The sequence below is a fragment of the Salvia miltiorrhiza genome, chromosome 5 (assembly GCF_028751815.1).
Source record: "Salvia miltiorrhiza cultivar Shanhuang (shh) chromosome 5, IMPLAD_Smil_shh, whole genome shotgun sequence".
NCBI classification, from domain to species: Eukaryota; Viridiplantae; Streptophyta; class Magnoliopsida; order Lamiales; family Lamiaceae; genus Salvia; species Salvia miltiorrhiza.
The window spans coordinates 6567855-6591807 of NC_080391.1; the positions used below are offsets into that span (position 1 = coordinate 6567855).

At 38.0% G+C, this 23953-nt stretch overlaps 3 protein-coding genes across 3 annotated transcripts; 1 reads left to right on the top strand and 2 right to left on the bottom strand.

Moving 5' to 3' along the window:
- Positions 1-2652: 2652 nt before the first annotated feature.
- Positions 2653-11820, top strand: LOC131025460 (uncharacterized). The gene is made up of 18 exons (XM_057955254.1): positions 2653-2973; positions 3112-3288; positions 3635-3768; positions 3978-4030; positions 4109-4158; positions 4241-4393; positions 4665-4888; positions 4988-6642; positions 6732-6896; positions 7898-8167; positions 8461-8658; positions 8762-8848; positions 8938-9061; positions 9146-10508; positions 10583-10748; positions 10842-11006; positions 11069-11221; positions 11313-11820. Exons 1-18 carry the CDS (start codon positions 2915-2917, stop codon positions 11496-11498), a joined length of 5382 nt encoding a protein of 1793 aa, XP_057811237.1. The 5' UTR covers positions 2653-2914; the 3' UTR covers positions 11499-11820.
- A 2422-nt stretch (positions 11821-14242) lies between these two features.
- On the bottom strand, positions 14243-16295 carry LOC130985547 (polyphenol oxidase, chloroplastic-like). Its single transcript, XM_057908571.1, has one exon. It carries the CDS (start codon positions 16155-16157, stop codon positions 14385-14387), a length of 1773 nt encoding a protein of 590 aa, XP_057764554.1. The 5' UTR covers positions 16158-16295; the 3' UTR covers positions 14243-14384.
- A 5738-nt stretch (positions 16296-22033) lies between these two features.
- On the bottom strand, positions 22034-22591 carry LOC131025461 (uncharacterized). Its single transcript, XM_057955255.1, has one exon. The coding sequence runs from the start codon at positions 22589-22591 to the stop codon at positions 22034-22036; it is 558 nt and encodes a 185-aa protein (XP_057811238.1).
- Positions 22592-23953: the final 1362 nt, after the last annotated feature.

Genomic DNA, 23953 nt, shown 5'->3' on the forward strand with positions numbered 1-23953 from the left:
ATTAACAACAATTATGAAAATAATGACAATTTGTTATGAAAAAAGTGACAATCTTATGAGTGCATGGTGATGAAGAATAAAATTAACAATTATGGAAAAAATGATAGTTTTATGAAAAAAGTGACGATTCTTACTGAGTGCATATATATTGAGGAAGAACAAAATTATCAATTATAAAAAAGTGATAATTATTATAAAAATAAGTGGGAATTCTTATAATCGCATGCATATGGTATATGAATGAAGAATGCAGATGATTGCACCTCTTTTTTCTTTTCTTTTTTCCTAATGCAAAAATGCCAAAAGGAAGGGAGAAGAGATTCTTCTCATGAAAATTGGTGGAAACGATGAGGCAACTTTCTTCTAATTTTATTTATAGATCGTACATTTTACGCAATTCAAATACATCGACCAAATCTTCCTTTTTAAAAAAAAAATACACATAAGTGATTAAATTGGTAGGTTGACCATTTCGTTCTTACTTTTTTTTTTAATTTAAAAAAATAATCCAAGTCCTTCCATTTTTTATATAAATTTAAAAAAGAATATTGAAAAAGCATGTGCAAGCTGGAATCAGCAATGTGTAGGCCATGACGGTGCAATAAGACAAGCTAATATTTTGTTTGCTTTCGGTTAATAAAATGGATACTCTCAAACCCCCTTTTGTCACTGTATATATTTGATTCATTGATTGGGAGCCGTTAAGCAGCTCCATTGGATTCTAATGTACATTAATAACATCAAAATTGATGTTTAGTGCAAACCATCAAGGACCTTTTTTATTTTTAATTTATTTTAAATCCTATTTTCATTTAGGATAATAATGTCTATTCATCCAAAAAGCAGTACTTCTTCATTTTTCTCTTAGGCTGCGTTTACATTGATGGATAAATTTATCCTTGGAAAAGGATGGATAACAAGAATTTATGCCTTGAAATGTCTCAGTTCTTTTCCAACATTTGACACAAGAGCATTTTTTCTTCCTTATTTTCACTTCAAGGATGTATAATATTATTTTTTGGTGTGATAATATTATCCACCCTTGAAGTGAAAATAAGGAAGGAAAAATACTTTTGTGTCAAATGCTGGAAAAGAAATGAGACATTTCAAGGCATAAATTTTTGTTATCCATCATTTTTCATGAATAAATTTATCCATCAAAGTAAACGCAATATATTTTACCTTTTATTAACAAAGTGAGTAATATCCATCATTAATCCTTGACTTTGTTCAACTTTGTTCGATCGGCTCTTAAGAGTAATTTTTTAGAACAGAAATCATTTTTAATATGTGTTGTTACAAATAAAATTAGATGAAATTGAATGGACACATGATGTAATATCATTGTTTTATTATAAATAAAAAAGAGTTTTAGTTAAACTTATTTTAAAAAGCTTATAAAATATTTTAAGAGTTTATAAATTATTAAAGTGTTTGAATAACTAAATTCATAAATTAGGGAGTGAGTTGTGAGGTAGAGAGAGAAAAATCATAATCACAAGATAAAATTCTAAATAAATGAATTGAAATAACTTATTTGCCCTAATTTATTTGTTCTAATTTTCAACGTTAACGACAATTATATAAAGGGTAAGACGGTAATTTTATACCTCCCATGCATCAACTAAATTTCGAATTAATTAATTTCTTTAATATACGCCAGCAAGGCAGCCACCATTAATGCACAAACTTGTTGCCTCGTGTGCTACCTCGTGTTCCAAACTAAAATGAAAAAAGAAAATAAAAATAGAAAGAATATCCAATTCATGTCCTAAAAATATAACTGGAGAGGAGCCAAAAAGTCAAAAAACTATGATTTCCAGAAATATTAGATGTCATATCAATAATGACAATCCAACCAATCCATCCCCATTGAAATACAGCAAGTGTATTTGGTGTGTGGTTTAATTTTAACGGGCCCATGATGAAAAAATGAAATCATGTTTTTCAAAAAGCTATTAATAACAAATGAATATTACATTCTTTATACAATCAAATCATGTTTTAAAAAAGATATAGAATAATTACAAAAGTGTATTTATAATAAAATATCACTAACAATTAGAAAGAACGGACATGAATGCTTTACAAATTGATTATGTTCACTAACTTGTAGTGGGCATATAACTCGACATGGCTATAGCTATACGCTTGGCCCATATCCTATTATTTAATTGATATTATTATTTTATTAATTGAACTACTAATCATGTCATCTTTCATGCTATGTACGTACCACCTAATTAATTATAACCTATTGGACAACTGGTTATTTTCAAAGAGGATTAGATATAATACTAATATCTACAATTAAAATTTTGTTCACTGATTAATAAAGAATACTACTTTTTACAGCTATTACCAATTTATGATAAATTATTACTACGTTCTTTCTTCAAAAGAGAATAAATCTAGCTCAACAAAAATAAAGTTCGTACTAATAAAAACAAAAATAATTATAATGTGAGGATTTTTTTTAGGTAATGCATTTAGATTAGAAAGATACTAGTACAAATTTAGGAATAATATTTTTGAACTGAGCTGGGAAAAATTATTAGAGCAGTAATTGCAAAATAATGGAGGGAGGGTGGGGCATATGTTTGTGGGCCCGACTTCCACATATCACCTCAGATGAAGAAAATTTTCCATTCACTCAACCACTCTCTCTCTCTCTCTCTCTCTCTCTCTCTCTCTCTCACACACACACACACACATAGAACTCTCACACTTCCCATGTGCACTGCTCCATCAGTTCTTGCTGGCTCTCTCTCATGTCCAGTTAAGACTTAAAAAAAAGGTTTTTGAATGTCACGTTCAATAACATGAACTTGCAGTTCAACACTCCATAACTTTAGAGCTCTCTTTCTCTCTTTCTCTCTTTCTCTCTCTCCATCTCTCCTCACACTGTGGGAGCATGGATTCCAATACCATTCTCGATTATGCTCTGTTCCAACTCACCCCAACAAGAACGAGGTAAATTCTCTCACTCTCTGCTCCATCTCAACCGCAATCCTACTATGTGCTTCGCACTGAATTCTTGAGTAATTAGATGTTCCTAACAAGTTACTAATTATAATTTCTGTTGTGGGGTTCCGTTTGATTGGAAAAAAGATGCGATCTTGTTGTGTTTTATGGGAAGAAGAGCGAGAAACTGGCATCTGGGCTTTTGGAACCCTTCGTTGCTCACTTGAAATATGCTAAAGATCAGATTCCAAAAGGGGGATATTCGATTACTCTTCGCCCCCCAAGTGATGATGCCTCATGGTTCACGAAGGCCACATTTCAAAGGTAATTTTGGATTACCTATCTAACAATTGAGGTTAAAAATGTAGTTGGATTAGTATTTTGGCGTGATTTAGATGAATACTGAAGCATTAGTGGCACACTTACTGGCTACTGCCTCCAAATTGTGTGATCTTAGTGTTGCTTTGCTGTGGAATCTAATTGAACTTGTCTTGGCTCTTGGATGATTAGATATACAATTACTGATAATCTTGGAGTTATAAGAGTGCTGTTGAAAAAGAATAAAGATTTGGGATAAACTTTGTGTCTTGGTGAAGTTTTAAGTTTATAGCTATGGGTTAAAGAAGAATTTGTTTTCTCATTCTTTTTATTTATCTATTTGTAACTGCAGATTTGTACGTTTTGTGAGCACGCCTGAGATTCTTGAGAGGATTATACGTATAGAGCGAGAAATTTTGCAGATTGATAGTTCAACTCAATCTAATGAAAATCCTACAGTGGATGAGGCAGGGCATCCCATGGAAGGTATACAAGAGCTATATAGTGGAAGTTTTTGTCCCTTAGGTTATATTTGGTAAATGGTTTCTCTTTCCAGTTAAAATACATGATAGATTGAAAGTGTTTTTGGACTGTGTTCCCCTCATAACAAGGGAGAACTCGTATTAGTTTTATTGATCAGTGTTGAGAATGTAAATCAATTCTGAGTTTACTTATCAAGCACATTGTGTTATTAGGGAACATATCAGTTGCTGATGGAAACCTGAAGAAATCAACTAATTCTTCTAAGGTATTTTACTTAACAGTAAGAGGTAGATATTCATTTGTAAGTTTTTGCCTAACTCGTTCTTGTATAATGGCTGTTTAGTTATCCTCCGAAGAAGAAGATCATGGAGCTGAACTGAGAGAACATTCTAGGTAGTTGATTCTCACTCATGAAACTCAGTGAATTACACTTGTAGCTCTTGAAACTAAACCATCTACTTGTTCTCATGAGAAGGGCTCGTCTTCAACGTCTTATGGATACACGAAAAGCATTACTTCTGAAAGAGCAAGCCATGGCTTACGCCCGTGCAGTTGTGGCTGGGTATGAAATGGAGGACATTGATGATCTTATATGCTTTGCTGATACATTTGGAGCCTCACGACTAAGGTACACCACTTTTTCCTTGTTTCAGTATTAATAAGCGTTTCTAAACGGATGAATAAACACGGTGAGGCCTTCGCTTGATTATTATCATTCAATGAGGTGGCCATAAGTAACAACTGAAACAATGCTCGTTGTGTCCTGCAATGTTAATGTAGCATCAGTTTTTTCAATTATAATTTACAAAATTTATGTGAAATAATTACTATTTTCTACTAATTTTAATGGCTTCATAAATATCTTTCAGACCTTTAGAATCAATTTCTTTCTCATGTAGGGAGGCATGCACCGATTTCAAGGAGCTTTACAATAGGAAACATTCAGATGATCAATGGATGGATGAATTAGCAGCAGTGCAAGCATCATCTGTGACTGACCTCCCATATCTGGCAACATCTGGAATTATGCTCACAGGTGAAAACTTTCATGGCAATGGATTCTCCGTCCCACTCGAGAGAACAGGCTCCTCCGACCCTTTATCCGACACAGATAAGAGTAAAGGTATGCTCTGCATTACAGTGAGGATATTTTGTCTTGGATTTGACTGCTCCTCTTGCATAGAGTTCAGTTCGTGTTATCGATGAGTTTGCTCTGTTGCAGAAAATACTTCTACGGGTGAACAGAGACCAAATATGCAGCAGGTGCCATGGATGAATCAGATTCCTCCATATATGTACAACTTTCAAGGTCCAATGCAGCAAATGCCGGCATACCAAGGCTATCCTTACCCAGGTATGCCGCCATATTATCCAGGGAATATGGGGTGGCCATCTCCGGGTGGCCCTAATGGAACGAAGAACCATAGATCATCTCGGAGGAAGGAGAAATCTTTTAATGCAAATGATGCAGATAAATCTGAGGAAGACGAAAGTACTGCTTCTAGTAATTCAGATGTTGGGACTGATTCAAACGAGGAACAAGAGCAAGATAAGAAGCCGTCTTCGAGGGCGCAGAAACATGGGAAGAAGAACAAGAAGAAATCTTCCAAAACGGTTGTTATCCGTAACATAAACTACATAACATCCCAGAGGCGCAATGGAGAAGATAATGAGTACTCTGAAGAGTCTTCGGGAGAAGCTCTGTCACTTGATGATGTCTCCATCAGAAAGGGGGTAGATGATGCAATTGCATCGTTGGAGAAACGTGGCCACCCTAAAGCACATAAAAGCAGAGGAAAACACGAACTTGGAAACAACACTGATGCTGATGTTTCTGAAGGAGGGAAAACAGCTGATCCTTGGGGTGCTTTTCAGCATCTTCTCCTTAGTAATGAGGACTCGATTTCCAGTGAAACGACGAAGCAGCAAGATGGAGATCCCATGCTTGAACAATTTATGATGAAAAGTCCCAATGGTGGTGGGCTTTCACACAAAACTAACGACGCGCTTGACTTGGAATCTGAGAAAGTAAAAAGACAGCCTTCAACTAGTGATGATTCAGTTCTTGTGATTCACAGAGAAGGGGTGAATGGTGGCAATACTCACATTGTGGATTTTGCAAATGGTGAAGAAATGCAGGTGACTATGAAGAAAACAGTTTCCGAAAATGAGAATGCATTGTTTTCACAACAATCCAGAGGATCAGGAACCACTCTGGGAGCTTTACCAGATTTTTCCTCAGAATCAACCACTATTCGAAACAGGAGAGAGGAAGACTGGTTTGTTACTAACTCCCAAACACAAGAAGCTAAACAATCGGGATTTGTCAATCCCGACTCGTTCTCCTATGCAAGCGACATGGCCAAGATAGAAGCAACGAGAGGAGCTGCTGTGATTGACGACTCCTTCATCATAGAATCGAGATCAAGAGCTGACAATCAGTACGACTCTCACTGGAGAACAGACATCATCATGGATGCTGAGATGGACATAGCCCCCCACCCAGAAAACGGAAGTCCGGCCATTTCTGGCTCTGCCGAACCTGATGACCTCTGTATGATGCTTGTAAGGGAGTCGCAAGAATCCGGTGCATCCTGGACGCCGGATATGGATTTTGAAGTCGAAATCTCTTACAACGAAGCTGATAAAAAATCTTCCCCCGCAAAGCTGAATGGTGAAGCTGCAGAAGAACTCGTTGCCAATGGTAAACAAGCCAATGGCAAGAAAAATGCAGGCCCAACAAGTAAACTTCCCGGGAGATATGATAGGCCTCGAGTATCGGGGGGATCTCCCGCTGGCAAACTGGATCCTTATTCCAAGACTAAGAAGATATCTCCAGCAAGTAGGTCACTGACTCAGAAGAGCAAGCTGCAGAAGGTATTGTAACTACATATTTACATAAAATTCGACTTTTTCTTATCCTACTTTCTTGCTCAATTTCTTATGATGCTGTATTTCTTATACAGGAAGAGGAGGAACGCAAGAGACTGGAGGAAGCGCGGATCCAACGCCAGAAGAGAATAGCTGAAAGGTCAGCTCTCAGCGGATCGTCTCCTGCAGCATCCAAGAAGGTTCCAGTTGGAAGCAAGTCCGCGATCAGATCTTCGTCTGCAGCCCGTGTTCCAAAGAGTTAAGTCAGCCTAAAACTCATCACTGCAATCTGATGGTCAAAATTTTAACGTTTGAAAATACAATCTATACGAACAAAGTGGAGTAGACTTTTCCTGGTTGGAGATCATCGTGGCCTTCCACTATGGTTGAGCTTAGCTGTTGTTGTATAGTCTTGGTCCTTTGCATATGCCATTTTTTGATATTGTATATTCAATTTATTTATTTTCCTAATAGTGTGTATCTGCAAGAAATAAATGGATTATATACGTGTGCCACCACAAACTGAAGTTGATTATTGATAGCTTCCAGAGTTGATGTATTTTATTGGAATATTCAAGAATGTATTTCATATTTTTGTTTGAATATCAAACTCTGGATATTTTAAGACTTAGCTTAATTGTTTGTTGTTTGCGGCATTCTTGACTTTACCTTTTAGCCCAAGCTTATTCTTTCCTTTGGATTTAAGTTTTTGCATGTCTTGTGTTAAATTTGTTAGTCCCTTAAGCTGAAAAAAGGTATGTTTAATATAGATTATACAAATATATTTTATTATATCGCAAAAATGAAAGATTGTTAATTTAATAGATCATTATATAGGAGTATCGATTATGGTAAATTCCTACATATCCATACTTGTATAATTTATGTTAATTTAATCTTGTCAACTGTTTATCAATCGTTATCTTGATTAATTCCAGTCCTGAAAGTTGAAACAGCTGAACTCAACTGTTGATCAAATCGTGGTTTATTTATTTATTTAATCCAATAAAATTAGCGTTTTGTAAAAAGAGAAAATTGGCAGCAAAATAGGCCCCGAAAATGACGGTAATTCGCGGCTTTGGTGTTAAAAATGACGTAATGAGAATTCCCAGAGTTTGGCTCCAATTTCTTCCCCAGTAAGAAAAAATCTAAAGGGCGAAGAACAAAGTTGTCCGCTGGGGATTCATGAAGAGACATACGACATTGGGCTGCACGTTATCAAATTATTTATATTTTTTGGGTTAAATCAAATTCAGTTTAAATGTTCTTCACGAGAATATTTATCGTTTCTTTATTTATAGTTTATTCAAATAAATATTCTTTCGAACAATCCACCGAGTTTTTGTCAAAGCAAGGGGGGCTCACCAATTTCACTAATTTTTTAATCGGCGTGTTCATCAATAGGAGGCACGAATTTAGGTTATTTTTTGAGAGCTCTATAAAAGTTCTCATTGTTGTTCTTGCCATGTCAGCGGGCGCATTTTGTGGTGTTGCGCCTCTCATTTTTCGTAAGAAGGCTTCTACATTTGAGGTATGCTTTTCCCAGTTTTTCAATTGCAATTCTTCATTTTCGTTAAACTTTGTGTTTTTATCGTTTGCCTAAATGCAACTGCATGTTTATTGCATGCTGGTATATATATTTCAGAATTGATTGCAATCATCATCATAGGAATTTTTAGTGTCACAATTCAGAAGGGATCATGATTGTGATGAAGATATTACTTTCTTGCACAAATTTCAATTGAGTAGTTCATTGTTGTTCTTGCAAGTTATAGGAAAAAGAATATGATGTTTACATGAAATTGATGGTGAAAAAAATGGCAGAAAACAGGGGCTCATACCAAAAACTCCCCAAGCATTATTCAATCTAGGAATGTCAGGGTCACGAATGTTCCGACGGTTAGTAGTCCACGTGGAGTGGCTGGCAATTTTGTTGCCATGACAGATATTAGGAACAAGATTGCCTGCTTCAGAGACTTGCTTGATTTCTCACCTTGTGCCGGCTCTGCCACTCTGCTTGAGGTCATCTTCTAATCTTGCTGTTGTTTGCTTAATTTCGTGGTGTTTTTCAACTTCAAGCTGATGTTTCTTGACTCGTCGTGTGTTTGTGTTTGTGTTTCCGCAGCTGTTAGTATTGACCCTTAATGATATTTTCCAACGGTATCCAAAGATCAGACCCGCGTCAGAATTTCAGGATGCATGCATTCATAAGGTTACCTTACTACCTATTCACAATACTGGGACTTGATTGTTTGTGGTAGTAAAGTGAAAATTGGGCGTGATTCATTTGGTTGGGGGCAGGTTCTGAAGGTCTTCTGTAATACTCTGCAATCACTCGGGGATCTCTGGACAACGGACAAGTGGATGGTCCGCTGCAGTTACGATTCGTCTGTGAAATTGCAACACTTTGAGTTAGAGCACATTGGTATGTTGTTGTATGTTGGCCTCAATTACTACATGAATCTTTTCGAGTGGATATTAAAATGTTTCTTGCTTTTGCGCTCTGTAGCGGTGTTGATGCTTGAAGACATCATCAAGCTAGCACGGGAGAGGTTGTTTGATGAGATGGATGATGATGATGACGATTGTATGAGTGACTATAGCCCTGCAGCAAATGCATTTTCAAAGGCGTTGTCCGAGTCTCATTTTGATAACAGAACATCGTTTTGTGGATCTCCGGTGACTCCTACTTCAGTCCTTCAAGGTGCGTGGAGGTCTCCATCTTGCTCGGAGAAGGGGTCCGTTTCACCTCCTATGCTCGTACCGGTTAGAGTTGGGAAACTAAGCCCCATCGATGTGAAGCGCCTCTCCTTCCATATGCTTCCGCATGCAGCTACTATTGCCCAAGATCCTAAATACATGGTCCTAATGAATAATTTGGAAAAGGAGCAAAGAGAGTTTGAACTGATGCAGCAGTCTCATCATGAGGTGGATAAGGATAATCAAGATGATGAAGTGGCGGGTGAGATGGAAATGATCGATATTGTTATTCATGATTCTCAAAATGATGGTACAAAGATTTCTTCTGTTGTGAGAAGAAATGGAAGAAACTGGATTGGTGTTGGAAATCAGACAACTCCAAATATGGTGTTGAAGCCTGGTTTGCAAACACTGCTTCAGTTGCCTATTCCACCATCACAGCCCATGTTGCTTCCTAAAAATGATCAAGTGTTGAGATATCCAATGCCGCCTACCCTTGACAGAGTACTACCGGCGTCATTTCCTCCTCCACCACCACCACCACCACCACTACTCTTTACACCGAGCAATTTGGCAGTCACACCCCCTCCACCACCACCATTGCCACCGCCACTCACTACACCAAGCAGCCCTCCACCGCTACTTACAACGCCAAGCAATTTGGCAGTTGCACCCCCTCCACCACCGCCACCACCACTTCTGATAGCTGCTGACAATGCTGCGCCTGCTCCACCCCCAATAGCATTGGTTAATTGTCCTCCACCACCACCCCCTCCTCTTCCCACAGACACATCAACTGCTCCTCCTCCACCGCCTCCTCCACCCATGATGAGCGCATCAAAGGGAGACGGACCAGCTATGCCACCACCTCCTCCTCCACCCATGAGTGCATCAAATGGGCGGCCACCACCGCCACCATTGGCACCAACAGGAAACGGATCGGCTCCCCCACCCCCTCCCGGGGCTGCATGCCTTCGTCCAAAGAAATCAGCCACCAAATTGAAGAGGTCTTCGCAAATGGGCAATCTGTATCGAACTCTCAAAGGCAAAGTAGAAGGATCAGCTTCACATGGAAAATCAGGAGGACGAAAGGCTAAAGTCGCCGGAGGAGGAGCCGCCTCCAATGGAGGGAAACAAGGAATGGCCGATGCATTGGCGGAGATGACAAAAAGGTAGTTACCAAATATCATCACCATTTCTTTCAAAGTCTTGAGACATGAATTTATCCTGAAATATCATTTCTCAGGTCAGCATACTTCATACAAATTGAAGAAGATGTCAAGAAATATGAGGGAGTGATAAAGGAGTTGAAAACTGCTATCGGTTCCTTCCAGACATCCGACATGTCTGAGCTCACCAAATTCCACAAACATGTCGAGTCTCACCTCGAGAAACTAACAGATGAAACTCAGGTTCGATCATACAAGTTCTCCTTTCTTGTTTTGACGACACAGTGATCAATTCATTCATCAAGAATCACAGTTTTACTGAATAATATGTGACAGGTGCTAGCAAGATTCGAAGATTTTCCCAGCAAGAAATTGGAAGCCATAAGGATGTCAGCAGCTCTGCACCTAAAGTTAGATGCAATTGTCACCACTCTGCAGAACTGGCAAATAGTTGCGCCTGTTGGCAAACTCCTCGACAAATCTGAAGGTTACTTCAACAAGGTTAGTTTCATCATTACCAGTTAAGATCCCTTGTTCATTTCACTAACTGCTGCCACATCCAGATCAAGGTGGAACTCGATGCACTCGAGCGAACTAAAGACGAGGAGTTGAAGAGATTCCAAGCTCAGAAGATCAATTTTGATTTTGGGATCCTAGTACGCATCAAAGAACTCATGGTTGATGTTTCTTCTAGCTGCATGGAGCTGGCTCTTAAGGTCAGTTATTTTTCCAACACAAACGCATTGATTTATGTTCTACAAATAAACCTAAATTGTAACATGTTCATGTGATGTTTGATACATGCAGGAGAAGAGAGAAGCCAAGGCCAAAGAAGTGAAACAACAAAAGAGTGAAGGGAAGACCGGATCAGCCAAAATCCTGTGGAGGGCCTTCCAGTTTGCATTCCGTGTCTACACATTCGCCGGAGGGCACGACGACCGCGCCGACAAGCTCACCAAGGAAGTGGCACATGAAATCGAGACCCAAAACTAGTGGACACTATCCCCATGTTCGTTTTGTCCCATGAAAAAGCCAATCCCCACCCCCTCAAAAACTCACCTCAACAATTAAGAAAAAGAAAAAGAGAAATATATATACATACATATATATATATATATATGTGTGCTTAAATGAACACGGCGACCAAACAAATGTAGATATTTGAGACGTCTATTTATTGAACTTGCTGGCATTTCCAAGTGTGTATGGTTCAGTAAATTATTGTGGGTAGAGAGTAGCAACTGAAACTCTATTAGCTTTGCATCACCACTATTTTAGAGCGCATTTTATTTGTTTGAGTCATTCATTCTGCATATATATAGTCGTTGCATGTTAATGTGTGATGTGGTAAGAAGAATTTCTGGGTTCTGTGTAGCCCTTCAAAATGTAGGTTGCAAAAATTAGGTTTGAAATGCAATCTGAAGGTTTCTTATTAGTCTTAATCGCAATCGGATTGTTTTTCTCTAATTTATTTCGTTTTATCACTACCGATGTTATGGGGTCAATCCAATGTTAAGACTAAATGATATTTACTCGTATTGATTAATGTTTGGAAATAATAATGTGAAAGTGGCAGAGGCCTCGATCACAGATTCTTAGGTAAATGTAGTGTCCTTATATCCAGTAACCAGATTATTAAATAAGTTAACGACGATTTAATTCATAGTAATGTTAGCAAGAGCAAAATCCGTGCGTCTTCATTTATAATTCCAATGTGAATATTGGAAATAATTAAATTAGTACCGAAACTTTTATTGTGGACTTATGGAAATAATACATATCCTCTGAATTTAATGTCTAGATAAGAATACAACTATTTTGCTGGACTTTTTTTTTTTTACTATATTACATCCTAAGTTTGATTTTGAAAGTTTTTTCACTAATATAGTGATAATTAATTGCATTTTAGATCCTAATCATACTGTGCAAAACAAAAGCTAATTTGATCTTAGAAACTTATATTTTTTGAAAATCATTAACATTAAAATAAATTCAACTGAAAATCAATCTTAAAGTGCAATATATAGGAAACTACGTAACTAAAGATTGTGTGAATAATTATCATAAAAGATAATTGAGCTGAATTTGCAAGTTTATGTACTTAATTATGAACTAATCTTTATATTTACCCTAAACTACATACGTTTGTGGATTCCTTTTTCGTATATACGTATATTATAACAGGGGCAGCCATGTGAACGACATAAAGCATGTCTAGCCTTATTTCTCTTGAGTTGGAAATTTTGTTATTTAATTGTTTCTCAAAATCAAGAGCAGGTTGATTCGGTTTTCCACGATTAAAATAATGAAAGCAGCCGACCATATACAACCTGATGGAGTAGTTATAGATATAGCCAAATGGATAGTGCATTGGCTAACAACATTTATATATTTAATTTATCAGTCAAAGTAATTAATTAATATTATGGTCCATCCCTTTTTAGCTATATGTCTGTCGGCTTGGACAATTTCTTTTTAATTATTCAATGCTAACCAGAAGACTGTAATTAATATATGTTATACTGTGATCGAGGGTTTAGGGTCTTTGATTTCATTGTTCAAATAAAAGTTGAAACGCACGCACGTTTAAAGAAACTAACGATGATACGTACGTGAGTAGCAAATAATTTTAGATACAAATTCTCAGCTTATAGTATTAATTAATATATACAATCAATATATATTAAATCAGTAAATTATCCTGAAAAATAAAAATAAATGAAATTATTATAGGTATAATCAAAATTTGTAAGAATACACACTACTCGTTCATAATAAGTATAGATGTAATTGAAATATTGTAACATAATTATGAATTAGATAGTACGTATTCACACACACACACACACTATATATATATATATATATATATATATATATATATATATATATATATATATAGGGAGAGGTTCAGGAAAGAACCATAAATAAAAGAAGACCGGAGAACCATTTTCAGTCATTCGATCATCAAGATCTACGGTGGATGCATCATCTTGTTGGATGAATGCAGATCCTGGGTTCGAATCCTGAAGGGAGCATTTTATTTTTATTTTTTTGAGTGCATTAATTTTAACAGCGGATGCATTAATTTTTACAGTGAATGGATTAGATTTGATGGTTCTCCCGTTCTCACAAATAATGTAGTTCTCTCTAGAACCATACCCTATATATATATATATATATATATATATATATATATATATATATAGGGGCGCGCTCCTATTTTTCGTGTAACATGAGGACAAAGAATAAAACATATTATACTAATGAACAAGACATATATCTAACGAACAAGATGTATATACTGATGAAAAACAGAATTTAAAAAATTGGTAATGAATAAGACATATATACTGATGAACAAGGTAATATATACTGATGAACAATACAATATATATTGATGAATAACAAAATTTAAAATATTCTGTTCTCTCCATGATTCGAACCTTGCAAAAAAAAATTATCATCCGGATGCAATATTAGTCATAGAATTGATGAAATAAACGTACCAGATCGTGCCCCAAATCTCATTAAAATTAAGGGATCTCATTGGAGCGGCCCTATATATATGTCATCTACATCTAAGATGTACAAGCTATTCGGATCGTACTGCTACGACTACGAGTAGCGGGTAGGCGCCGATTGTATTTATTCTTTTTAATTTTCACCAAATCCTATAGTATTATCAATATTATTGTATATTAGTTACTTCTCAGCCAAGCTAATACTCATCAATGTTCAAATAAATTGATATTGGGGCAACTTTTTTCCATTATTTTTTCACTGCGAAAACAGTAAAGTCAATGTTACGTGGATGGAATTAAAAAACCACGGGAAATAATACATTTATTTTTGAAGTTAATAGGGAAATGAATGACATCAGTCATCAAGCTCGATCTTGATATCATGAATGGTAATGGCGTCGCCGGCGTTGGTGGGGACCAAAGTGACCAAGACGTGTTCATCATCCTCGGCGTCGAGGTCTTCCAAAATGTCCGAGATCGACAACCTCAGCTGCGTCTTAATCTTCTTATCATGCTTATGTTTGTGCGGCACGTTCACGAAGCTTCCGGCGAACTCCGTGTTCTCCGCCGTCGTGATCTCGTCGTCCTCGTCGTTGATGTACACGTCGAACTTCACGTAAGTATCACGATCAACTTCAATCCCTTTGATCACCAAGATCTCCTCCAGCTCATCCTTCTCCTTCTTGCTCCTCTTCTTCTTCGGCCTCTTCACCATCACCTTCAAAACCCGGTCCAATTTCGCCGGAAACACCTCCCTAGGGCTCTGCGCGTCCGCCGCCTTCGCTCTCCCCAGCTTCTTCAGCTTCCTCAACACCGAAGAAACCCGCGGCGTCGGGCGGCTGTTGGCCCATGGAATCTCCACATCTTGATAGGCATACCCGAGTTTCCTCGGGTCCAAACAGTCCCTTACCTTGACCCGAACCATTTTCGCGTTCTCGTCGTAGAAAAGGAACGCCGCGTCGAGGAAATCAGGATCCGTTATGTCCTGGCGGCGGCCGCCTAGGGTTTTCCACACGCTCCACATCCTATCGATGTTGGAGTGATGAGCGTAGAAAATGGGATCACGAGCGGCGGAGTAGAAATTTCCCATGTTTTCTGTATTGGGTTGGGTCCGGTCGCCGGTCCAGACGTGAACCGGGCCGTGGGGGATCCCCTCGATGGAGCCGCCGCCCGGGTTGGGGTCCTCGCCGCGGCGGTAGGGGCTGCCGAAGAAGAGGCGAGGGGTTTTGGAGTTGGAAACCATCTGCCTGTACATGACGGTTAAGTTTGTCTGCGCTTGCTGATTGGCGGTGGTGGCGGGATCGGTGCCGCTGTAGTTGAGGTCGACGAGCGCCGGCGGCTGGTGCGCCTTGTCGCGGAGCGGGTCGTAGAGGGCGGAGCTAGGGTTTGCGTAGATGCGCGGGATGGGCATTCCCGCAGGCGCGTCCCAGTTCCAGTAGGGCATGGCGAAGGAGGGGTCGTCGATTAATTTGGCGAGGATCCTCTCGTAGAAGTAGAGATAGTAGCGGTGGAAGGGGAAGAAGAGCCATGAGTTGTGGACCTGGAGCTCGAGGTCGGGGAAGCCGGCTTGGTCGTAGGCGCCGTCGCAGTAGGCGCAGTGGACGTTGGCCTGCTGCTTGAAGCTGCGGGGGTCGTCGTCGGGGAGGGCGCGCATCAGCTCCACGGCTCTATTGAATTTCGCGATGTAGGCGTCGTCGGCTAGGTGGGCGGCGGGGCGGATGCGGAGCTTCGCCGGCGGCGGGGGGAACTGGAAGTCGAGGATTTCTCCGGTTAGGGGAGGGCAGCAGTTTGTGGGGGTGGCGCCCGCGGGGAGGTCTGCGGGGCCGCATTGTGTGACGTCGGGCCCGGAAATGGGGGCGGCGAAGGAGAAGGGGGAGGTGGCGAGGGTGGTGGCGCCGTACAGTCCTCCGAGGCCGATTAGTAGATTTCTTCTGTCAAACTTGGATGGGGGTGGTGGAGATTCGTGATCATGGTTTGAGGATTTGCATGAGATCTTATAGCTGCGGCTGGGATTTTTGCTACTCGTCGGGATATGCTTTGGTTTGAGCAAGAATGGAGAGGAATGGGGGGCGGCGGCGGTGGCGGCGGTGGTGGTGGAGGGAGAATGTGAGAGAATCGACGAAGCCATTTCCTTGGTTATAGCTATATGTCATTGTAGGGAATAATATATATAGGAAAAATGTTTTGGGGTATAGAATTCAGACCGTGGACTATTATTCACGTCGCCGAACCTTCTTCTTTCTTATTGTATTTATTTGTTTATTTATTTGTGCTAGCTACTTTGAGTTGGCGAACCCTATATTTAATTGTTGATCACAAGTACACCATGCATAATATATATTATATACTACTAATTATCTTATATTAAAGATATTCCAAGTTCCAATTTACGCGTCTAACACCTAATGTGACGGTAACACATAAATTGCCACATGTAATTAGGGTTGATTTTGCTTTTGTGGTATACTTTTGTTTGTACTAATTTGTTGGACGGTTTACGATCATCAATATATAGATAGAAATGTTCCATGCATGGAAAATGCTATATATTGAAGAGACGTTTGGTTTAATATGAATTAGATAGATGAATAAAATTAATAGGATTGAACATGTGATTAAATAATCCACTAATTTTGGGGTGATAAGTAATTACTTATTTGGATGATTAGATGCAGGTCGAATTATCAAACACGCGCTTAATCATATAAACCAAACACTTGATTAAAGTTAATTATTTTATCAACCATGCATTATCACTCAAACCAAACAAACCAAACGCTTTTTAATAGAATAACATGTTAATTTGAATTTTGATCAATATATATAAAATATGTTTGTGTGTACGTGTATATTGTAAATTTATGCTAGTACAACTAAAGTTTTTCTGAAAAATAGAATCAAGCGAGCTAATTTAAGATGTTTACTTAGGATTGAGTATTTCAAGAATAAGATGATAAAATAAATTCAAAATTAATCAGTCCATAACGTAGTTTTAATTAAAGTGGTGCCACATTAAAATTATAGCTGATTCAATTTAGACGAAAATTCAAATTGTGAAAATCTATGATAATATCTAAATTCATATGGCTAATTGTACTTTTCAAATTTCGCATGTAAAATCAAAATACACTCAAAACTCGTGCATTCACAAGCCAATAGCCCTACATAAATTAAGATGAGTTGGAAAAACGTTATCCTAATCCTACAAATTAAGCTACTAGTCAATTACTTAACATTATAAAGTGCGGGTCATTATACTGTATCCATGGACACCAATTTCGAAAAGAGGCGGCCAAGTATACTATTTTGAATAAGTCTCTCAATCATTTTATTAATTAATGTTAGCAAATTGTTATTTTTATATTTTAAGATTGCTTAATTTGATTGAGTATGAGTCATGACAGTAAATAGCGTTCGTTATCGTAATCATAACATGTACGAAAGATTTGGTCAAGAGACTCAAGAGTTAGAAAAAAGGGAAGCTCGTTTATTTAAATGGGTTAATTCTCTCTAAATCCTTAAACTATAGTCATTTTCCGTGGACAAACGGAAAATGACTATAGTTTAAGGATTTAGCGAGCTCAAGCTTGAGGGCCGACGTTTTCTGGGACCTCCGTCGACTCTCCCCCTTCCCCCATCCCCCACCGCCGCCACTTCCTCCCCCCATCCCCTCCCTCTCTCCTCCACTCAGATACCAAATTTGAAGAGGCTCGGGGCGTTAGGCGGCGTGACTGGGAAACAGAGGCTCACCGGAGAAGGCAGGTCAGGGCGGCGCTGCTATTTACGGCGCAAACCCTAGGCGGCGCGAAGAGGGGGCAAAACCCTAACTGCAACTCTGAAAACGTGGGTTAGAGAGAAGGGTTCTCAGGTCGGATCTTGGGAGCGCGGAGCCTTTGCGGAGAGCGGTCGTCGGGGCAATCTGTAACAGACAGGGATGAAGGTGGTAGTCTGTCGGTTTTTTGGAAGAGATGAGCGGCGGCGATCGGACTTTGAGAAGAAGGTGGTGGACGTGGCATAACGGCGACAAATTGAAGAATAACAAGCACGAAACGACGTCGTTTATGTATAATAGATACTACGTCGTTTTATTAACAATTCGGCGTGTCCACGTCACTTAATTCCGATTCCACGTGTGATCGAATTTGGCCGGAAATTCCGTCATGGGAAAATTAGGAAAAATCAATAGTTGGTGGTTTTTTATGGGAAGTTCAAAGATTGAGGGAAAAAAACGGAAAATGACTATAGTTTAAGGATTTAGAGAGAATTAATCATTTTAATAATTAATATTAACACAAATTAAAATTATTAAACTTAATCAATTCTTATAAATATTTATTACTAACAGTTGAAGCTTAAAAAGTATACATCGCCTACTTATAAAAATATTAACCAAACATAAAAAAATTAAATGCTAAAAATAATTATAGATCATAATTAGATATACTGAACCTTGATCAATAATTTGAAAATATATTAAATAAAAACTGAACAAATTAAAATTCAAGAAAAAATGAGAGTGGGTGACGAAAAAGTGGAGTAGATAGGATACAATATAGACAATCTCGTGCGCAATTGTTGAATATTCACATTTCATAGATATGAAAAACCGAGGAAATGTAGCGATGGGTTATATATGCTCTAAACTCATGGTAGCAAATTAAAATCAAATATGGTCTCCTGAACTTTCTTGATCCATTTCGCCAATTTCAACATTACCTTTTCTATTAAAATCAAATATGGTCTCCTGAACTTTCTTGATCCATTTCGCCAATTTCAACATTACCTTTTCTCTTTTGATTTTTCCATTACAACTTTCTGTTTTGTTTTGTTTTTTTTTTTTTGATAAATTTATAATATTAAATAAAGAAATTAAGAGGCCACACCACAGGGGACTCGAACCCAAAACATTTGACCTTAGAAATTAACCATTTACCGCTTGGCCAACACACGCACACTGTTTTAATTTTCTGTCTTATTACCCAACCTAGGTGTCTCCCCCTCCCCCCCCAAAAAAAAATGAAGCGCAAAATTAATCATCTTTCATATTTTACGGGTGCGTTTACTTTGATTTTTAGAGGGATAATATTATGAGAGCGCTTGTGATATAGCCATTTTGAAGAAGCAAACACAATATTTGGCCACTAGTTGAAAAAACACAAATTTTGGCCATTTTTTGCGTGTAAATTAAGACTGTTTTGTCCTTAATTAGGGCGGACCGGATTCGGGTCGAATTCGGGTTTACGCGCGGGTTAGGCACATATGGCACTATTGCCAACCGAAAAAAAAAATCTAAGTATATGTCACGAATGCCACTAATATGGCCATAAGTACCATTCGTACAACACATTAAATGAATAATCTAAACCCTAAATGATAATCCAAACCCTACGGGAAAGTGTTCAAAATGCACTAATAGCACTAATATGGCCGGCCATAAGTGTCATTCGTATGGCACTAATATGACCATACCATTCGTGCAACACTGAGCATATGACACTAATGGCACTAATAGTGCCATTAGTGCCATATACTTAGATTTTTTTTTTTCGGTTGGCACATATGGCACCAATAGTGTCATATGTGCCTAACCCGTGCGCAAACCCAAATTCGACCCGAATTCGGTCCGCTCAATTTAAGGACAAAATAGTCCGAATACGTAAAAAATGACCGAAATTTGTATTTTTACATCGGTTGGCACATATGGCACTAATAGTGTCATATGTGCCTAACCCGCGCGCAAACCCAAATTCGACCCGAATTCGGTCCGCCCAATTTAAGGACAAAATAGTCCGAATACGTAAAAAATGACCAAAATTTGTATTTTTACAATTAGTGGCCAAATATTGTGTTTGCATCTTCAAAATGGCCATGTGAGTATATTGTTTCTAATATTATCCCTCTTTGAAGTGAAAATAAAGAAGAAAAAATGGTGAACTTCTCTTTTTATATAAAACTAGCATGCTCATCCGTGCGATGCACGGCGAACATCAAAATTAAACGATATGTTTAAATAAATAAATATAAATATTAAAAAAATTAAAATATAAACAAATACTAAATATGTTTTAAAAATAAAATAAAATAAAATAATCAACATCAATTAATCCAATAACTCAAATTTGAAAACATTAAATTTTCAACTTTATATAAAGTGTAATGATAATTATAGTTATTAAACAATTGAAAATTATTTGATAAAATTAGCATTAATTATTATTATTATTATTATTATTATTATTATTATTATTATTATTATTAAATCTATTTTACAGTTATTATATATCAAATTAAAGCTAATTTTATGGTCTTTAATTTGATATGCATATTAAATATTTTATTATTACTCATATTAGTAATTTTCAAAAAGAAAGAAAGGAAAATGTATAAGATGAAAGAAAAGAAAAGAATAACAAAAGTTTGAATTGGAAACTAAAAAACTGCCGACTATGTAGTCAAAGTTAGTGGATATATATTTTAATAACTGAAATTTAAAAAATAACGTAATTTTAAAATATGACGGGAAAAAATAGTCGTTAAACTGCTCTTTTATATAATATATAGATATAGAAAAATAAAGGAGGCATTTAAAGATATAATTTTTTGTTATTCATTTTTTTCTCATAATAAATTTATCCATCAAAGTAAACACACCCTATTAATACTAATTATATCATCATTCGAAATAGTGTATAGCTAAAATAATTAGTGGGGGTCATTATTCGTATTACTTATTAGGTTAGGGTGTTTATATTCAAATACTACCGGCTATTACGGTTGCATGCTTCTAAATTCAACAAAACCATTAATGATCAAAATTCAACTAAACTTAATTTAATTTTTTCGTCATTTAGCTACTTTTGGAATAAAAAAAATGGATATAGTCACAATTTCTCATTGCCACCCACTCACATCACGAGTACGTAAAAGTAAGTTTGACCTAAAAACTGGGTGAAACGTCTACTTGGAGAACTTCATAAAGTTTTGATATCCTCAATGCAAATAAAAGTCTGAGGGTTGAGTGTTTTGGTAAGAGAAACAAATGTTTTAAAGTCCGATAGATAATTTCTTTTTATATCTATCATCAAAATAAACACACCCTATTAATACTAATTATATCTATCATTCAAAGTCGTTCCGAACTCATATATATATTTTTTCAAAACAAATATTATTATTAAAGAAATAAAAATACAATCACACAATAATTCTCTAGCTGACGTGTATCCCTGACGAAGAGTAAGTGTCTTATCAATATATTGCGCTTCAACGTAAACAAAATTAAACTCTTGTTTCATGACATTAATTAGCACAGTGAAAAAGTACTAGAATTGACCAACACATGTTTTTTTAGTGAAATATGTTTTATTACATAAATTTTCCTATTCTATAATATTCTTCCAGAAGCAAAGTCGTCAAAGCTAAATAGAACGGCGTAAAAGTGGGAGGATGGTTACTGAATTTAGGGGCATCCATGTGTGACATTGAGCAAGTGGAAATTGAATTTGAAATGTGGAATTAAGATGCATTGCATCCAATTAATTAGCTTCAATCCCGTCTGCTGATATAAAAGTTGCGTGTATATCAACGCTGTGAGCTCGCTTCAAATTTCAATTTCGTGATCATTCTTTCTACTCGCTCTTCTTATATTCTATTTCATCCATCCTATTTTATTGGGTTAATTGCATGAAAATATACGAACTTTAGTCACTTTTTCATTCTGCACACCAACTTTGAAATTTACATTTTAAACCATGAACTTTGCATTCGTTCCATTTTTTCCTTAAAATTCACCTCTGGCCATCGGAAATCTGAGGTGGCGCCTTTTGGCGCCACGCGTATGTGACACGTCATTAATGTGTGCTGACGTGTCTTTAATACTCTCTCTCTATCTACTTCTCTCTCTTTTTCTTTTCTCTCTCTCTTTCCCTCCGTCCCCGCGCTTCCCTCGTCCCACGCAGCTCGAGGCCGCCGCCACCACTGCCGCCGCCGAGACCCGCCTCCACGTCACTGCAGCTTCGTTGTTGGACTTGGTTTGAGAAGTTGAATGTGATTTACCGCCGCCGAGACCCGTCTCCACGTCCTGCCGCAGACGGAGCAAATGTATGACTCCGCCGCCGTCGCCATCCCCTTCCGCTCGAGGGCATCGTGGCGACGCTGCTCGCGGCGGTCTTGGACGACCCACTGGGGGAGATGGATGAAGGCACGGTGATTCGCATAGGCCGCCATGTCGATCATGTCGCCGAATTTCTCAGCCATCGATTTTAGGGCTCGCGCCGCCTCGTACGGCGGCCCGCGCGGCGGCTTGTTGTCGAGATCCCACAAGATGACGACTTTCTTCGAGTTCGCGGCGTAGACCCCGTCTCTGGTCTTCACCATGTCGATTTCTTGGCTCGAGAAGCAGGCTTCCGCGGGACGCCATTTGTAGGGTTTGGTGCTGGGTAGAATTAGGGCTCTGTTGGGATTGAAGGGGGGTTTCAGAGAGATGGGTTTGTTTGTAATTGCGCGAGAAGAGAAGGCGAGTAACTGCGATTGGGGTTTAATGGAATTGATCGGAATCGCCATTTTTGGAGCTCAATTTTGGGGGTTTGTAGCAGGCGGTAGAAGTGAAGAGGCGGTAGAAGTGAAGAGGTTTGTAGCTTCGTCTGAGTGACGTCGTCTACGGCGACGTGGAGATGGGTCTCGGCGGCTGCCCGTGCGGCGGCAGTGGTGGCGGCGGCCTCGAGCTGCGTGGGACGAGGGAAGCGCGGGGACGGAGGGAAAGAGAGAGAGAGAAAAGAAAAAGAGAGAGAAGTAGCTAGAGAGAGAGTATTAAAGACACGTCAGCACACATTAATGACGTGTCACATACGCGTGGCGCCAAAAGGCGCCACCTCAGATTTCCGATGGCCGGAGGTGAATTTTAAGGAAAAAATGGAACGAATGCAAAGTTCATGGTTTAAAATGTAAATTTCAAAGTCGGTGTGCAGAATGAAAAAGTGACTAAAGTTCGTGTATTTTCATGCAATTAACCCTATTTTATTTGACTTAGTTTTTTCAATAAGACTATTAAGTAAAATAAGATTGTAGTATAAAGTATGTAGGCCCATATTTATTACAATAAAATTTATTTAAAAAAAAACAGACATAATCGAATGAGACAGTCCGAAAAAGAAAGTAAAGTCGGGTGAAATGTGACAGAATAATAAATTATGTATAGGGTTAATTATCTCTAAAACCACAAAATTTGGTTCAATTATGGAATATTACATAAATTTGATACATAAAGTTTCAATTTGTCTAATTTTTTCTACGACGAATTCATCCGGCGAAATCAAACTTCAAGTAGACAATATGTGGCTTGTTTGCACTTGTGCAGACAATATGTGACTTAAAATAATAAAGGGTTAATTGACGCTAAAATCACAAAGTTTGGTTCGATTCTAAAATGTCACATGACCTTTAAAATCTTCTTGACAAATATTCCCTCCGTCCCACGAATCTTGACACGTATTTCTTTTTGGACCGTCCCACGAATCTTGACACATTTCTAAATAAGGTAATAATTATTACATTCTCCCTCCTATATTTTATCATTTTTATTATCTTATCTCATACTTTATCACGTTTATACTTTATTAACTACACATTTAGGGCGTGTTTGATTTTCTTTATAGGTTAAGCCCATTTAGCACAATTCAAGGAAATATGAAGGTCGGTGGGCCTGCTGTGGTTCCTTAGTTATTAGTTTGATTTCCATTCCTCCATCCAATATATCATGGATGACGTGTTTGATAATACATTATCAGCACATTTAACAGCAGGTAAATGACTATTATAACTCCCAATTGCTTCAGAGTTTCCAGCAATTGGATTCTCAAAATCCGCTCACAAAGCAAGCCGACCTCCACAGTTTCCAGCAATACCTGCGAGCAGGGCAAATACCCA

What these genes read in the sequence shown, in the direction of transcription:
- LOC130985547 (XM_057908571.1), bottom strand. Translation starts at nt 16,157, where the DNA reads ATGGCTTCGTCGATTCTCTCACATTCTCCCTCCACCACCACCGCCGCC.
- LOC131025460 (XM_057955254.1), top strand. Translation starts at nt 2,915, where the DNA reads ATGGATTCCAATACCATTCTCGATTATGCTCTGTTCCAACTCACCCCA. An exon ending in AGGATGCATGCATTCATAAG is followed by an intron (nt 8,849 to 8,937) that starts GTTACCTTACTA and finishes GGTTGGGGGCAG; the next exon opens with GTTCTGAAGGTCTTCTGTAA. An exon ending in CTGAAGGTTACTTCAACAAG is followed by an intron (nt 11,007 to 11,068) that starts GTTAGTTTCATC and finishes TGCCACATCCAG; the next exon opens with ATCAAGGTGGAACTCGATGC.
- LOC131025461 (XM_057955255.1), bottom strand. Translation starts at nt 22,591, where the DNA reads ATGGCGATTCCGATCAATTCCATTAAACCCCAATCGCAGTTACTCGCC.